Source organism: Delphinapterus leucas, chromosome X (genome assembly GCF_059928025.1).
Source record: "Delphinapterus leucas isolate spDelLeu-1000000601 "Yukka" chromosome X, BTC_Dleu_Yukka2, whole genome shotgun sequence".
NCBI classification, from domain to species: Eukaryota; Metazoa; Chordata; class Mammalia; order Artiodactyla; family Monodontidae; genus Delphinapterus; species Delphinapterus leucas.
The window spans coordinates 44,680,426-44,698,929 of record NC_143150.1 but is presented as its reverse complement, the minus strand read 5'-3'; the positions used below and the strand labels follow the sequence as shown (position 1 = coordinate 44,698,929).

The 18,504-nt window shown below is 41.8% G+C and overlaps 1 protein-coding gene across 1 annotated transcript; it reads right to left on the bottom strand.

The window, feature by feature from the left end:
• Positions 1–11,550: 11,550 nt before the first annotated feature.
• Positions 11,551–13,491, bottom strand: TCEAL2 (transcription elongation factor A like 2). The gene is made up of 3 exons (XM_022566490.3): positions 13,393–13,491; positions 12,784–12,855; positions 11,551–12,422 (listed from the first exon to the last, which is right to left on the bottom strand). Exon 3 carries the CDS (start codon positions 12,394–12,396, stop codon positions 11,752–11,754), a length of 645 nt encoding a protein of 214 aa, XP_022422198.1. The 5' UTR covers positions 12,397–12,422; positions 12,784–12,855; positions 13,393–13,491; the 3' UTR covers positions 11,551–11,751.
• Between the last annotated feature and the right edge of the window lie 5,013 nt (positions 13,492–18,504).

Genomic DNA, 18,504 nt, shown 5'->3' with positions numbered 1-18,504 from the left:
AGGAATCAACTTGGCAGTTATAACAGACACACTGTTGTAAGGGTCAGTGTTGTCATCTGTAAAATGGGGATAATATTTGCCTCATGGGACTACCAAGTGCATCAAATGAGGTACTGAGTATATGAGATGTGTTGTGACCTAGCCCCCACCAGATACCTGGGGAAAGAATGGCTCCCATACCACTCTCATGCACTAGCAGGTACATGGATGGAATCAGACTCTTAGAGGAGAACTGAGCGAGGTCTCACTTGTGCCCAGGAACAAGTTCAGGCAGCTGAGAGATAGGTGCCACTCTCTCCGGGATACTGCCATGTCTGCTGGGCACTGTGCCTCTTCTCCTGGGTAATGTACTCATTACTGATACTGTGTAATGAGCTGGAGGGTGTAAGGTGCCAAAGCCATATCAATTTCTCTGGAGTCACTGCCCACCTACCCTTGACCGCTATAGAAGTGTGGATAAAGCCCTCTCTTCACTTTAGAGTTATGGTTACCCTGTTACCTGTGAGTATCCCCCTAGTGCTACTTGAGACTAGTACCTTTCAGACTCTTTTTAAGCAAAATGATCATTTATGTATATTTTGTTGGTTTGCGTGTTTTTGCATACATAAGCATCCTTCTTACCAAATTCAGATGTTACAGGTTAGACCAGGGTGGAAATATCTGCATGGTAGAAACTGTGCTATTCTCACAGGTTAATATCTCACCTGCAGTCTCTCCTTCCTAGGTTGAATTCTCTCCCAGGAAACTCTTGTCAGGCCCTGCGTTAGCAGTTCAGCAGACCCATCAACATATTTGATTTTTAGATCCTTATCAGTGAATATGTGGTGCATACACCAGCTGCATCAGCATAACCTGCGAGCTAATTAGAAATGCAGAGTCCCAGGCCCTACTCAGACCTACTGAGTTGGAATCTTCATTTTAACAAGATCCCCAGATGATTCCTATGCACATTGAAGTTTGAGAATCACTGGCTTAGAGGGAGACTCTTTTTAGGCTTCCCACTCCCACCTTCACATGAAGGATGTGCCTGAAAGGATAAGTATATGCCCCATATAAGATACACATCATAGATTATTAAACAGACCCGTGTTTGTCAATCTGCAGTTACCCCTCCCCCCGTGCATTAGTAGGTCTTGAAATTAATTCACTGGGTCAGGACTTGTAATTTTTTAATGAACTAGAATAAAGTTGATTAGAATCAAATATAAAATATCAAATTGAAGATAGGGTGAATATTGTTTTGTGAAATTTATATTTCACTTATGTATGTATGTATGTGCACCATGAGTTGTGATGAAAAGTATATTTCTGACTGGGCTGTGGTTTTCAAAAAATTGAGAAACTTGGCACTGGACTCTTTGCATTGCAAAGAATATCCAGTCCATTTCATACTTGTATCCCTAGTGCCCAGCACAGTACCTGACAAATAGTAGGTACTTATTAAAAGTGTAAATAATAATGACTAATTTAGGAACTCAAATTTTTCTCCAAGTTTAGCCTCTGTCTACACAAATAACCTTGGAAAAATAACTTCAGTTGTCGAACAGGGGTTACTTACAATTCCAAAATGATCCGCAAGCCATGGGCTTCACGGCCTGGATAGGAACTACTGCAAGTCACAGCTAGAGCTGTCATTAGTTAAAGAAATATACACTCAGCAGCACCAAGGAGAGCTCCTGGGCAGGAGAAAGTGGAATTTCTTAAGCCCAGAAGACAGGTTCTGCAAAGTGAAACTAAACAGCTGTGGAATCTGTGCTGTAAAAGGGCCCAGTGAAGGGCTCTGTGTTGCCACAGGAGCATAGTCTCACAAAAGAACAGAAGCATGCCTGCCAGGGTGGGAGGCCAGGGGTGAGGGGCTTCCCTGGAGGAATAGCAGCTGAGCTACCAGCAGATGGTCTTTCTCCACTTAGCCTGGGGGAATCAAGGACTCGGGTTTTAGAGACAACATATATCATGTTGGTTTTGTGCTTGAACTCCCTATGATTCCCAGTTCTGAGTGGTGCCCAGGGCAAGAAAAAGATCTACAGTAGGTCCAGGCTGTAGGGCAAGTTTCTCTGACACTTCAGCTTCATGACTCTGCAGACCCGATTGTATTGTATTCCTGCTAGACAGAGTCTATGAAGCCTTAGAAAGCCCCAGTAGTAAAATTACAATACACACCCTAGTGTTTTAGAGAAAACAACATGCCCTCTTCTGTTGGCAACTAGTCTCCATTTGAAAACTGCTTGTAGCTTGCTACCAGTCCTTGGTAAAGACTTAACATCTGATCATGAGGTTTTAATTTTCTGCGCAAATGAGACATCCACTATGAACTTGTTTCTATATACTCTTTTGAATAATAAAGTTTGGTGTGAGCACCAGCTTTCTACCATTAATTGCAAATGGATTTAAAAGACTGGGCCTGAGTAAGTAAAGAAGGCACAAGTAAATTACAGACCTACTCCTGTTATTTCATTCTCTCTCTCTCAAAACATATATTGTCTCATGGGGAGTTCCTCAAGACCAGTTAGAAAAAGAAGGATGCAACAGTGGTCCAGTTCATGGATGTATCTTCTTGGTGTGTTGACAGTAGGTGGAAATGGATGTCTGCTGCACTATAGCCCCACTCAGGAATGACTCAGAAAATAGTGGGAAAGAGAAATGATACCAGTGGGTAGAATTTTTGTGTGAAGACATCGTGGCGGTAGGTATGGATCTACTCTGGTTCATGTGCAATGATTAAAAGATTGGTCAGGGACTTGGAGAGAATTAAATTGGAAAATTAATGATGAGGAAGTCTGAGGAATAGGTTTGTAGATGGCCACTCATAAAGGGCACAGATGGTACAGATATTTGTCTCAAGATATAATCATTTACTCTTGCACAACAAATTACCACACACTTAGCTGCTTAACAGATCACTCATTTATTAGCTCACACATCTGTAGGTCAGAAGTCTGGCACACCATGGTTGTGTTTTCTCTGCTCAGGGTGTCACAAGGTTAACATCAAGATGTCAGCCAAACCAAGTTCTCTTCTAGTAACTCTGGGGAAAAAATCTGCTTCCAAGTTCATTTATGTTGTTTTCAGAATTCAGTTCCTTGCAGCTGTAGGATTGTGGTCGTACACTTTTTTGCTGGTGGTCAGGCTGTTTTCAGTTTGTAGAGGCTATTTGCATTCTTTACCATGAGACTCACTCTATTCTCAAGCCAGCAATAGCACATTGACTCTTTCTCATGCTTCTTATCTCTGACTTTTCTGTCTCTAACTCTAGACCCCTTATTTAAACGGATGATATGATTAGGTAAGGCTCACCTAGATAATCTTCCTATGTTAAGGCCAACTGATTTGAGACCCTAATTACATCTACAAGATGACTTCACAGAAATATATGGATTAGTGTTTGACTGAATAACTTGAAGAAGGTATATATACACCATCGGCTGGTAATTTGGTAGGCCATCTTAAAATTATGGTTACCACAGTCTGCCTTCTGATCCCCAAAGATTCATGTCCTTCCCAAATGCAAAATACATTCACCTTTTCCCAAGGTTCCCAAGAATCTCATCCCATTACAGTGTTAGCTCAGAAGTCAAAATCTCATCATCTAAATTATCTAAACCAGACGTGGATGAGAATCTTGGGCATAATTCATTAAGTGCAGTTCCTAAAGATATTCATCTCCTCTGTGGACCTATGAAACTAAAGACACAAATTTTCTGCCCACAAAACTCCCAACATATAATGATGGGAGAGGCACAGGATAACAGTTATAAATGAAAATGGGGAAAACGGAAGATAAAAAGGAGTCACTATCCCAAAAGTGCTGGACTTCCATTGTTAGATTTCAATACCTGAGAATAGTCCTCTGTGGCTCTTAGCTTCACCCTCTGTGCTTATGGCTCCAGACTCTTGACTCTTAGCTCTTTATTCTGAGCTCTTGGTTCTGTCCTCTGATTCATCCTTCCTTTTTAATTAAAGGTAGCATGTGTTCCCAGTTAAGTAGCTTTATCAGGCTGCTTCCCACCAGAAAAATTTGGGGGTTCAGGTATTCTGCTTTCATTTTGTGCTCTTCTGTCTCTTTCATTCCAAGCTGACAATATTTCCATTGATATAATTTTCTTAAGAACCTTGCTATTCTCGAATAAATTGCACTGGGTTTTACTCCACTGGACAAAATCTACACACACAATTATCTCTGAGATGATTTTTCTCTATCTTTGGCTCCAGCTGAGGTGGCTGAGTGTGCATGCATTAGGCTCCTAAAGGATGTGCATATTCCTTGCCACATGGTGACTCCATCACCAAACCAGTAGTGGTACATTAAATCATTCTCATACTTCAAATTATTGACTTCTTTGACCTCTAGACCCCTTAAGCTTCTTAGAGGCTGTCAGGTTTTGCTGAAAAATAAGCTTTGTGTGACTGAGTACTCTGACTTTTTTAACTTTTGGAGGTTTCAGCAAAAGGTTATACTAGTTACACACTCAACTTTTTCTCTATGTCATTCTTTCAGAAGGTATCTCTTAATTTTAGTGTATTTTGCCATTTGAATAGAATGGGAATTTCCCAAATCATCAAGTCCTATTTTCTTTTTGTTTAACAGATATTCCCTCAATTTATCTCTCTCCTGCCACTTTTTGATATAAATAGTAAGAAGAAACCAGGCCATACCTCAGCAATTTGCTTGGAAATCCCTTCAGCTAAATGTTCAAGTTATCACTTACAAGTGCTGCTTTCCAGTGAACTGTTGGAGATAATTTCACTAATCATTCTGCTACTGCATATGAGGATCTCATGCCTCCAGTTTCCAATAACATGCTCCTCACATCCTTCTGGACCTGTGCTAGCAGGGTCTATGAGGTGTATATTTTTACTTACAGGTGGTTCAAAGCAATAATGTTCCTCAAAGTTCTTCCAGCCTCCACCCACTGCCCAGTTTCCAAGCCACTTCCACATTTTTAGGTATTTGGTACTTTCAGTGCCAATATCTGTATTAGTTTTCTATTACTATGTAACAAATTACTTTAAATTTAGTGGCTTAAAATAAGACATTTATTACCTGACAGTGTCTCACACAGCTGGGATGTGGGGGAGAGGGAGCCCTGTGTTTTGGCTACGGCAGTCTGGAATGGAGTATCCAGCTCACTGAACTTGGAAAGTGGGGAGGAAGCAGTCTTGGTTCAAATATTAGAGGCTTTTAGCTTTCTTACTGAATTTGTGTAGATTTTCTTGAGCAGATATTTCTTTGTGTGCTGTTTGTCCTTAGGACCATTTCCAAAGGCCTTTAATGGCTGATTTCGTTTTATTTAAAATATGATTTTTACTACTTTCACTGGGGATCAGGTCAGTGGGGCTCCTCGTGTTGCCATGCCAGAAGTCAATCTTCCATTATTTCTTCATAGTATTTCATCCCCTCTTCTTCTGAGACTTTGATTATACATTTGACCCTTGAACAATGCAGGGTTTATTAGTGCTGACCCCCTACACAGTTGAAAATCCATGTACATCTTTTGACTCCCTCAAAACTTAACTACTGATAGTCTACTGTTGAATGGAAGCCTTACTGATAACATAAAGAGTTGATTAACACATATTTTGTGTGTTATATGTGTTATATACTGTTACAACAAAGTAAGCTAGAGAAAAGAAAATGTTATTAAGAAAATCATAAGGAAGAGAAAATACATGTACAGTACTGTATTGTATTTATCAATACTATAAGTTTACATTGTTTGTTTACATAGCCTGTCAATGCTTACATCAATAATGTCTTATGTGATGCAAAACACTGTAGCTGTTATATGTATTACTAACACTAGACTTCAAAAATGAAAAGATCATGTGAAAAAGAACTTCATATTTATTTACAGGTATAAGGATTCATGCATTGATAACAAAGAAGCAGTAATATAATTGCTTTATAGTAGCATAGTGTAATCAATACCATTGCTTCATGGTAGCCTAGCCTAGGCATTAATGAATGAACCATTATAAAATTCTTATGGCATATAGTATTACAGTCATATTCATAATACAGCACTGAAACATTATTACATTAAAGAAAAACACCTGTCTGTGATGATGATAGGCTGATACACAGTTTCTCCAATTGTGAGACAGAAAGAAGTATATTGTATGGTAATGTAATTCTTTGAAAGCAGAGTTATAAAACAGTAAGAAAACTAACACATTATTAATTTTATATCAGTCACCTTATGCCTATGTAAGAATAGGCTATCTACTTCAATATAAATATTGCACACAATGTTCTACACACATATTTTTGTATATTTCTTGAAAAAAATCTGCATATAAGTGGACCAAGCAGTTCAAACCCATGTTTTTCAAGGGTCAGTTGTATATACATTAGATTTTTTTCCCCACCATATCCCATTAGACTGTCACAATCTTTTCTGTATTGTCTATCCTTTTGCCTCTCTCTCTCCCTCAGTCTAGAGATTAGCACCAGTTCAGAGCCTTTAGCTAGTAACTCCCAGGAGGTCTTGGTATTTCTATGTCCCTAGGGCACAGTCACCCTGAAAAGTGTCTGCAGGTTCCACTGGAAAAGATTTCATGTAAGATTCATAGTACACACCAGTGGCTGCCGGGTCCTACCTTAGAGGTAATCTGCCTTCCCCTCAGTTGGATGAGAAGTTGAAAAACCCCACTACAGCAACTCGAATTAGGAAACAGCAGACCTAGAATTTTTTTCTGCCTCAATATGTCAGGCAGCATCCTATAGGCTGCCCAATTATTTCATTTTTAAGAATGCTCTGATTAGCCATCACCACAGATCCCTGTGGGTCAAACATCCTCTAATTACCATTTTATCACTGTGGCTCACTGTAGTAGTTGCACTCACCTTGTCACATATGATTAAGCACTGTCACCTGACCTCTAGCACTCTGAGATCCCTTCATTCACACTAAGATCAAGTAGCCCAATTCCACCACAGCATTCTCCACCATAATCTCCAGCCTACAGAGCACAGGCCCACAGAAATCTTCAAGGATGTCCGTGACCCTCTCACCAATGATTTTTAATGCCTTGGAGCATGTCTGCACAAATATCCTATCCCATATATCAGGGCTCCACTCTTTCCCTACTAGTGTTTTTACCTTATTGTAAAATCCACAGCAGGTAGGGCATTTAATTGGCAGTGGAACTCAGTGACAGTATGAGGACCTGAGCTTGGTCCTCAGCTTTTTGTCCATCCCTAAGATGAGGAACTTCTTCAAACATGCCATGCAGGCTTTCTGGCGCTCTACATGTGTTTTCTGTTGTATTATATGGCTTTCAATTTCCTTTTTCCTATGCATATTCTTTAGGACCATCAGATGAACATGGAAAACTCCACAACCTTTTGGCTAATGATTTTTGACACAGTGCTTAAATGACACAGCAGCTTGATTCCCCAAACTTTGGATTCCACCTGTACTTCATTCTATGCCTCCTGTGGTGCTGAGTAAGTGTGATACTACTACATGCCATGTACCAATGAACCTCTCCTAACACCTGCCCCCTACTCTCCCAACCCCCAGTGCAAAGAGGTTATTTTTCCCTCCTCAAATTAGTAACCCAATTTCTGGGGTAACTTCTAGTATCTATTACTGTATCTGAGAAGTGCATGACAGGAAAGAGGGAGCCCATCTGCATTAGAAAATTTGAGACTTTTTTAAAAAGTACAGTATACAAAGATGTGGGAAGGGTACTGGAGAACCACAGGGGTAGTGCAATACTCCATGGCTAGTAAAGGTAGGATTATCTAGGCCTGAGGGACAAAGGGAAAGAGGGGTTACTGAAAGCTTGAGATATAGAGCCTATTTGGAGAGGGCAACCCCCCAGGAAACTTTAGAGAAGAGACTGTCAGCATCTGGTGACACTACAGGGAACAAGCTGGGAAGTAAAGTTCCTGACCACATTGTCCACCACTTACTCCCAAAGGACAAGGGAGCCCTTTGATGTAATCAATACAGGTCGGATTCCCTGGGATGTAGAGCAGGGTGGAGGAGGGTGGAGACTGAACCCCAATGGGAAGATGGAGAGATTTCTAGCAAATAAGCGAGGGCCATGTTAGCAGTACTCACTGGGAGTTGTGCCTGCAGTGAGAAAGGGTACCCCTATTCAGCTGTTATTACACTGTGAGGAGGAGGGTAAAAGGCATATTGTTTTTAGAGGGTTAATTCCAGCAAGACTGGGATTTGCCCAAGCTGGTCTACTAAAATAAGAAATGCACCTGTAAGTTACTGACTCATGGTAAAGGCATGAAACATACTAAGAGTGTTGTTTTAGAACCATTGGCCCTAGGAGTTTGGATGGTTTGTACCAGCTTGTCAGCTTTGCTTATTGGTAACAAAAAGGTTGATCGTTTGCACCTGGTCTTGGTGAACATCTCCCCCCCCCCACACACACACCAAGCGCTCTGCTGTTGAAGAGCTACAACATAGCAAGAATATGCCTACGTAACCATCACTGCAAGAGAATCCTGGGCTGAGACTCCATTTTGTGCTCTCTGGTTCTAAGGTACTCTGTGAACACATCAGTGGTTCCTATTCCAAAAGAAGTGCATATTTCCAGGGCTCTTATAGAGAGGGAAGGCAATTGGAGCTTGCATCTGGCCACTTTAGACCCCTGGTATGAGACAGCTCTTGGCTGTGAGGCATATCCTCAATGCTATTGCTACATTGCATCCTTTTTTCCCCCTGTGCTAAACTACAGATTTGCAAGCTTTGACATTTGAGGTCCCATGAGTCTTCTTTAGCAATGGAACTGTTTAGCTGTCATAGTTATGGCATCTAAAGAAGGAAATACACCATCCTATGAGATGAGTTCCATTTGCCTTTGTTTATAGTCATGATTTGCTCTAAAAACAGTTTCAGGTTCTCTTCAGTAGATATATTAATCCTTGCCTTTATGGATTCTTACTCCCAAACTTTTGTACCTTACAAAGGCCTTCAGCTCTCCCTCACACCCACCAAATAAACGTTGCAACTCTTCTGCTCACCTTATGGTTTACACTTAATAGAATTGCAATCATAATGAATATATAAGTCAGTGGACATTAGCCTTTAGTGTGAATCAGAATCACCTAGGAAGCTTGTTAAAAATGGAGATTCCAGGGCTTCCCTGGTGGCGCAGTGGTTGAGAGTCCGCCTGCCGATGCAGGGGACATGGGTTCGTGCCCCGGTCTGGGAGGATCCCACATGCCACGGAGCAGCTGGGCCCGTGAGCCATGGCCGCTGAGCCTGCGCATCCAGAGCCTGCGCGTCCGGAGCCTGTGCTCCGCAACGGGAGAGGCCACAACAGTGAGAGGCCCATGTACCGAAAAAAAAAAAAAAGGAGATTCCAGCGCTCGACTCAGTGGATCCGAAGTGGGGGTAAGGAGTTCACATTTTCAACAAAGTCCTCTGGTGATTTTATCGTGGCAAATTTGCACACTTTAAAAACATGCATGCATTAATGAAATGAGATAGGGTTAAATTTGTGGTACAAACCCTTCTACATGGCGTTTCATTTGGAACTGCAAGTAAACCCTGCTAGAGAAATAGAGTCCACAGTTATTTATCTAGACCTGGAATGATCTGAGGCAAGAATGCCTAACTCAGCTATCATCATTTAAAATTTTATTAAGAACCTATTACTTGACAGGCACTGTGCTAGGCATTAGAGGTACCAGGATAAAAAGGACAAATTGTGCTTTGAGAAGCAGAGTCCAAAGCAGTGTTTCTCAATTTTTAAAAAGTTTAGCCCACAATCAGAAATTTATTTTTCATCACAACTCAAGGTATACAAACATACATACATATATAAGTGAAATACAAATTTCACAAAACAATACTCACCCTACCTACCTGGGATACAATCTGATATTTACTGTTTAGCTCTAACCAATGCTATTCTACCCTACTTCATTAAACAATTTAAGGTATTGACTCATTGAATTTGTTTCAGGTTCTACTACTGTTGGGGATGTGGAACTGCAGTTCAACAAACACAGGCCTACTTAATAATCTGCAGGATGTATCTTATGTAGCACATTATTTATCCTTTTAGGCACATATTTCACATGATGGTGGGAGTGGGAGGCTAAGGAGAGTCTCCTTATAAACCAGTGCTTTGCAAACTTTAAAGTGCACAGGAATCACCTGAAGATCTTGTTTAAATGAAGATTCTGAATCAGTAGGTCTAGGATGGGGACCTGAGATCCTGCATTTCTATCTCTTAGATGATGCTGATGCAGCTGGTCCATGGACCACTATTTGAGTAGCAATGCTCTAAAAATCACAAGTATGGGTAGGTGTGCTAACGTTGCAATGCAGGACCCGGTAGGAGTCTCCTAGGAGATAATTTCCTCTAAGGAAAAAGGAATGGAGCAGAGAAGGTACTGACGGGTGAGAAAAGCACAGTGTGCACCACTCAAATTTTATCCCAGCTTCCCATATCTGAATCTGATGAAAAGATGGCTGTATGTAAAATCTGAAATCCTTTAGTGACCATAGGAGCACTGAGGTATTACCACTTGGATAAGTATAACTCTAAAGTAAAGAAAAGGGCTTTATCCTCACTTCGGTCAGTGTCATGGTGTGGGGCAGGTTCAGGGCTCACTGGGGACTCCAGAGAAATCAACTGAGCTTTGTCATCTTGAGGACATCAGTCCATCAGCAGCAGTGAGGACCTTAAGAAGATGGAGGACTCATGAGAAGTGGCACAGTGCCCAGCAAACATGGCAATACCCAGGGGAGGGTTGTACCCACCTTTTGGCTTCCTGAAACTTATTTCTGGGCATAGGTGAGATGTATATCAACCCTCTTCCAAGTGTCTGATGAGGTCCTGGTCCTGCTAGTATAGGGGAAAAGGTAGAAGCCAGCCTAACACAGCTTACATACTCAGTACCTCATCTAATCCATTCCACAATCCTGTGAGGCAATTATTATTCCCATTTCACAGATGACAAGACTGCTCTTTATAGCAATTGATCTGTTATAGCTGCCAAGTTGATTCCTCCAGATACAAGTCCAGAAGTAATGTGAGTTTTACATAACATTTTAAGTTCTGACAACAAGAATTTACAGTGTCTCCACTGCCTTCATAAACTCAGTAAACAGTTCTTTGTATTGCTTTTTATGTATTGCTTTCCTTTTTTATATTTTAGCATTTCTTTATAAGAAAAGTAATCTGTGTTCCTTAGGAAAATTTAAACAGATGAGTAGAAAGAAAACAAAGAAAATAAATCACCCACAATCTCACAACTCATAAAACCACTGTTAACCTTTTCTTCTTTTTTTTTTTGCAGTATGCGGGCCTCTCACTGTTGTGGCCTCTCCCGTTGCGGAGCACAGGCTCCGGACGCGCAGGCTCAGCGGCCATGGCTCAGGGGCCCAGCCGCTCCGCGGCATGTGGGATCTTCCTGGACCGGGGTACAAACCCGTGTCCCCTGCATCGGCAGGCGGACTCTCAACCACTGCACCACCAGGGAAGCCCACCACTGTTAACCTTTTAGTGAACAAAGTTTTCTATTTTTCCTGTGCATAGATGTACCATATAAATTTCTGTTCTTTTACAAAAGTGGACCGATTCTGTAGATGATATTATAAGCTGCTTTATTTTTTTCAAGAATCATAACACCTTTGTAATGCACATGGGTAAAAATCCCCTACTGACAGAGTGCTCTAGCTGGATCAAAAAGTTGTGGATAACAAGAATGACGCCTAAAGCAAAGTATTTGCAAAACTTTAAAGCGCAGGGCCTGGTAAATGCCTGCCAGGGGCATTACACAAAAGGAATGTCTTCAAAGCCCCTTTGTGGGGCCCTGCAGCCACCCCTGAGTTCCCTTGGGCCCCTCGGGTGGAAGGGGTCCTGTAAACTTTTTTGCATCCACATAAACCCCCCCAATTTCTGTCTGGTTTTCTTCACCTCATCCTCCACCCTGGCCATCTCGTCAAATTCTCTTATCATCTCTTCATTGCTCAAATGCATATCGTGTATGGCCTCCTTGTATTCCTTGAGACACTGAGCCAGCCCCTTGTTGGTTTTTCTTTTGGCCTTCCTGGGTACATCATCCCCAGCTGGGCGCTTTCCTGCAGCCCTTGGTTCGCTGGCTGGCTTTTCTTCTTTTGGCTTTCCCTCGCTCATTGGCTTTCCCTCACTCTCTGGTTTTCCTTCTTTTGGTTTTCCCTCACTCACTGGCTTTCCTTCTTTTGGCTTTGCCTCACTGTCTGGCTTTTCTTTATCCTTTAGTACTTCCTCATCTTCTGTCTTTCCCTTGAGATCTATCCTTCCCTTGTTTTCTAACTTTTCCTTGTCTTCCACAGTACAAGCTACTCCCGGCTTTCCCGCATCCGGTGGCTGTCCTTTGTTTTCCATCTTGCCTTGGTTCTCAGGCTTTCCTTCATTTTCACTGCAGAGTTTTTCCATGTTGAGTGTCCCTTCCTTTTCCTGTCCTGGGGATGGGGCAGGGGGAAGAGAAGACAAAGAGGAAACAAGGGAGACTGAGGGCTTGGGGATGGAATGCAGGTCCGGATAGTAGCAGTCACTTCTCGCCCCTTGTCAGGGGTCCCCTGACCTGGCCCGGCCTTCCTAGTGTGCCTTCTGCCCACCCTTTACCCCACCATTCCTCGTGCACACGTGAGCCAACCATTTCCCAGACAGACCCTGCCATTTTTCCCTACGCTTGCTCAGCATGGCAGAGTGTGTGTAAATGTGTTGGGAAGTGGGCAGTGGGGCCCCCAATTCTGCCCGGGCTGTGCCCTGCACACTTCCCACCCCTCTGGGTGCCTGTCCAGTGCCCTCTCCTTCACTGACCTGCAGGGATCTGAACAAGTTTCTCCTCTTTTTGTAGCCTAGCAGAATGCTGGGAACAACAGCCTCACAGACCTGCAGACAGACAGGAGAAGGGGATGGGAGCTCCGAGGACGCAATCGGGGCCCTCCTCATCCACCGTTGCCTCCCCCACCTCCCCTGACCCCGCACCTCAGTCGCCAAATCCTTTTGTCAGGCCTCAGGACCAGACTAGGATGCTTTACAAACTGTTTGTGTCGCTGGGATCCCTCCCCGGCAGGCAACCCGCCCCGCCCCCACCCCTTTACGCGGAGATCAATATTTCCTCATAGGCTCAGAGTGTGAGAGGGGGGTTATTTCCAGAATTTGTCTACGTTTCAAGGTCGCACTGCTTCTCCCCGTCCCCGCAACCTCATTTCAGGCTCGAAAATGGATGGAGGCCGCAGAGGAAGGGCGTCGAAGAGGCGGCAGGGCCAGTTGCAGGGTCCTCCCTCCCCACCTGCCCGCGCCACGCCCCGTGCCCCTCCTCACCCATCTCGGAACCCCTTCCCCTCTCCCCGCTGCTCTCGGATCCTAGTCCCATCCGCTTCCACCCCCACCCGGGCCGCCAGCAGCGCCCACCTTCACACTGACCTGCAGCGCCCGGGCCGGGCCTGCGCCTCCTCTGGCTCGCCTAAGCCCGCTGGCCCCTCGCCCGCCACCCGGGCAGCTCCGGGAGCTGGTTCCGCGCGGGCGACTGGACCAGACCTCGGGGCGGGGGGAGGGGGGGACGCGGGAGCTGCTGCCCAAGTCAGCGCCCTGCCGGTCACGTGAGCGCCGCGTCACCCGAGCCGGGTTTCCCCCCGCCCCGCTCCCTCACCTACATCCCACAGGGACCGGACAGCTGTGGACGGCCTGGGCGGGGTGTGTGGAAAAGAGTGAGTTACCAACAGAGCAGGTCGGGGGAGGCTTCCTGACTGCAGGTGCTTTACCTGGCGCCTCTCAGGCCCTCGCTCAGCATCCCTCTGAGATGCCCTTTATCCCCAGTTGTGACAGCTGATCACAGGGAGGGTACTCGACTTCTCCAAGAGCGCTCCACACGTAGCCCCACAGCCCGCTTTCAAGACCAGCTCCGCCTGACTCCAGAGCGCTGGTGGTGATGCCCCCCAGGAAGCTGCGCTGCCACCTTGAGTAGCAGCTATGTCCTGAGCCTCTGCTCTTCTCGGTCCATGTGTTCTCTCTCCCTGGCTGATCTCTGTTCATTTCCCTCTTAACATAGATGATTCCCAAATCTACATATCCAGGTTATTCCCTCCCCTGAGTCTCAGACCTTCTTTGCCAACAGTCTATTGGACACCACCGCCTGAATACCCCTGCGGGACCTCAAAATCTATAACCCCAAACTGATTTTTACCAACTTCCTTCTCGCCTTCTCTGTTCACTTCACTCCACACTGGATATTTGCACTCCAACGTTTAACCTATTCTCATCTAGAGAGAATGTCAGACAGCTAAAATGTTAAAAAAGAAAAAAGGATGCATTAAAACATTTAAAATTATGGACCACAGATGAACAGATTCATCAACATCCTTGGTTCACAGCTTACTCTTATCATTGACCCCTGCTGACCCTCTTTCCTTTCCTTCCATCCCTTCTCTTCCCTTTCCTCTTTCACACTTGTGAAACCACAACCCAGCTCAAAAACTAGAAAATTGACATTATAGTTGCTACAGTGTAGTGCCATATATTTGGTTTTGATGATATGACTATACTGTGTCTTTGTTTGGATCTCTTTAAGTTTATCCTGATTGGAATTAATGAACTTCTTGGATGCACAGATTATTGTCTCTCTTCTAATTTGAGTAATTTTCATCCATTATTTGTTCAAAAATTCTTTCCGCCCCTTTCTATCTCTCTTCTCCTTCTTGGATTCCCATCATGAATATATTAGTATGCTTGATGGTGTCTCATGGGTCTCTTAGGTTTTGTTCATTTTTGTTCATTCTTTTCACTTTCTGCTGCTCAGACTGAAGGATCTCAATTGACCTGTCCTCAAGTTAGCTTATTCATTCTTTTCCCTGCTCAAACATGCTGTTGAACCCCTCTACTGAGCTTTTCATTTTAGTTATTGTACTTTTAAGTTCCAGAAGTTCTGTTTAGTTTCTTTTCATAGTTTCATTCTCTTTATATTCTATCTCTCTACTGATATTCTATATCTTCTGAGGCATTCTTCTCCTCATTTCCTTTAGTCCATTGTCCAGGGTTTCCTCTAGCTCTTTGAGCATATTTAAGACAATTCATCTAAAATCTTTGCCTAGTTAGTCCAATACATGAACTTTCTCAGTCAGTTTCTAATAATTTTTTTTATTTCCTGTGAATGGACCATACTTTCTCATTTCTTTATATACCTCAAAATTTGTGTTGGAATCTGAGTGTTTTGAATATTAGCAAGTGTCAACTCTAGAAGTCAGATTCCCCCACTTCACAGGATTTGTTGCTCTCTGTTGTGGGTTATTGTTTCCTTGTTTAGAGACTTTTAAAAAATACTTTTTTAAATTCTGCATTTTTGGTCATATTTGGCCACTGAAGTTTGTGTTTCATTAGCTTAGTGGTCAACTGGTGTTTGGACAGAGTTACTTTAAATGCCTACAGCCAACAAAAGAAATAAAAAACTACTTTCCCAGTCTTTACAGATGAGCTCTGCGCTGGAGCACTTTTTAAATGCTTTACTTTCTGCTTGTGCAGAGCCTGAAGGCCAACTAAGGTGAATGCTTAGGGTCTTCTGTGGCCTTTTCTGATCATGTGTTCAATCTCGGGCATGTACATAAACTTCTTGATTCCCCAGTGTATGTGAGTGTTTAAAAGTGCTTGTTTCACCATGTATCTCTTTTCCCTAACGCTTCCTACCTAGGCTTCTCAGTCTGTCTCTTGCTTATCCCAAATGTTGTTCCTTGCCCCAGGCTGCTGTGGCCAATACCTATGACTTTAAATACTTTTGGCAAATTCCACCCAGGAAGTTACTATTCCAGCTCCAGTCCTGGGAATGCTCTCAGTCTTCTGTGACAAAGGGAAATTTTGTGCTGGTCCTTGAGGCCGCCACCAGACAGACCAAGATCAAGCACATTTCTATGAGAATAGGATCCAAATTCCTCCTCCTGTCACTAGCAATCTTAACCAGGATAGTGGGCTGCCATTCACAAACTACTGCCAATTTGGGGCATGGGTGATGGTAGACAGGCAGTTTAAAATTTCTTGCCACAAAGCAGGAGCTTCTTTCTGCACCAAATTTCCCCCAGTTGTAATTTTTTGACTAGATTCCAGAGTTCTGCAAAAGTTGATTCTGATAGTTTTTGCCAGTTTATTAACTGCTTTTGGGGGCCAGGGGATGAAGTCCTGGAGTTCCATACCCTTCCACTTTCAGTAATGTTACTTTTCTTTCTATTTCTATTTGTCAAGTTCAGTAGTGTGTGTCTTTATATGAATTTGTCCATTTCATCTATCTGGTCTTATTTGTTGTCATACAGTTGTTCATAGTATTACCCTATAATCCTTTTTAAACACATAGAATTGGGAGTGATGTCCACTCTTTCATTCCTGACTTCGTTAATTTGAATCCTCATCCTTTTTCCCTTGGCAGTCTACTTATAGGTTTGTAGGACTTTTTAAAAAAATATTTTTAAAGAGCCTGCTTTTCATTTTAATAATGTTCTCCATTGTTTTTCTATTCTCTATTTCATTTATATCCACTCTAATTGTCTGATTTCTTTGGGTTTAAGCTGCTTTTCTTTTTCTAGTGTTTTAAGGTAGAAATTTAAATGATTGATTTCAGATTTTCATCTCTTTTTATATAAGAATTTAAAGCTATAAATTTCCCTCTAAGCACTGTTTAACTACATCCTATATGTTTTGGTATGTTGTGTTTTTGTTTTTATTCATCTCAAAGTACTTTATAATTTCTCTTATGACTTCTTCTGATTAAATGGAGGTACATTGTTTAATTTCTATGTATTTGTAGCTTTTCCAGATTTCCTTATGTTGTTAATTACTAATTTAATTCCATTATGCTCAGAGAATATTCTTTGTATGATTTCAATCCTTTTAAGTTTATATAGAATTTTATTATGGCCTAGTATATGATCTATCCAAGAGAATGCTCCATGGGTGCTTGACAAGAATGTATATTTTGATGTTGCTTGGAGTATTCTGTAGGTGTCTGTTATTCTAGTTAGTTTGTAATTTCATTCAATTGTCCTATTTCTTTGTTGATATTCTTCCTACTTGTTCCATCAAATTTTGAAAGTGTCTTTTTTAAGTCTGCAGTTGTTATCATCAAAGTGTCTGTTTTTTCCTTTTACTCTGTCAGTTTTTGCTTTAAGTATTTTGATGTTCATATGTGTTCATTTTTTTATATTCCTTATGGATTGACCTTGTTATCATTATAAACACCTTTCTTGTTCTCCAGTAACAGTTTTTGTATTAAAGTCTATTTTATCTGCTATTAAAAATAGCCACTCCTTTTTTGTTACCCTTTGCATAGTATATATTTTTCTGTCTTTTCACTTTCATTCTATTTCTTTCTTTGAACCTAAAATGTTTTTCTTCTAGATAGTGTATAATTGGATAATGCTTTTTTCCCCTTTCTGCTAAAATTTTCCCTTTGAATGGAGCATTTAATCAACTTGCATTTAATGTAAACATGGATAAGGTAGGATTTATATCTGCCATTTTACTATTTGTTTTTATATGTCTTCTGCCTTTTTTGTTCCTCTGTTTCTCCACTATTGATTCTTTTTTAAAGATAGAAAAATATCTTTGTGTCATTTTAATTCTCTTGATGCTTCTTTTATAATATTTAAAAAATTATTTTCTTAGTGGTTACCCTAGGGATTAAAATTAATATCTTAAATTAAAACAATCCAGTTTTGTCAATTCTAACTTAATTTCAATGGTATAAAAATTTTTTTTCTGATATACCTGCATTGCCTCCTTCCTCCTTTGTGGTATTATTGTTGACAGTGGTGGAAACCACATCTTTAGCCATCATAAGCCCATGAACACTGTTTTATAATTATCCTATTTAAATCAAATAGGAGAGGAAAGAGTTATAAACAAATATACATATACTGTCTGTATTAATTTTCTATTGCTGTTGTAACAAAGTACAACAAATTTACTGGCTTAAAACAACAGAAATTTATTCTCTTATAATTCTGGAGTTCATAAATTAGAAATAATTTCATGGGGTTTAACCGAGGTATCAGCAGAGCTATACTGCCTCTGGAGGCTTTAGGAGAGGATCCATTTTCTTGCCTTTTTCCAACTTCTAGGGCTGTATTCCTTGACTGTGTCCCCTTCGTCCATCGCCAAAGCCAGTAGCATAGCATCTTCAAATGTCTCCCATCTTCTATCATCACATCACTTTTCTCCTCTTCTGCTTAAAATTTCCTTTTGTCTCTCTCTTATAAGAACCCTTGTGATTGCATTTAGGGTCCACCCAGATAATCCAAATAATCTCTGCATCTCAAGATCCTTAACAATCACAAATGTAAAGTCCCTTTTTGCCATATAGGGTAACATTCATAGGTTACAGAGTTTGGACATGCATATATTTTGGGAGGCCATTATTTGGCCTACCACTGTGTCTTTAATATTTACCTAGTTAGTTACCTTGCCAGTGCTCTTCATTTCTTCATGTGGACTCAAGTTACCATCTAGTGTCCTTTCATTTCAACCTGAAGGATTCTGTTTAGTATTTCTTATAGAACA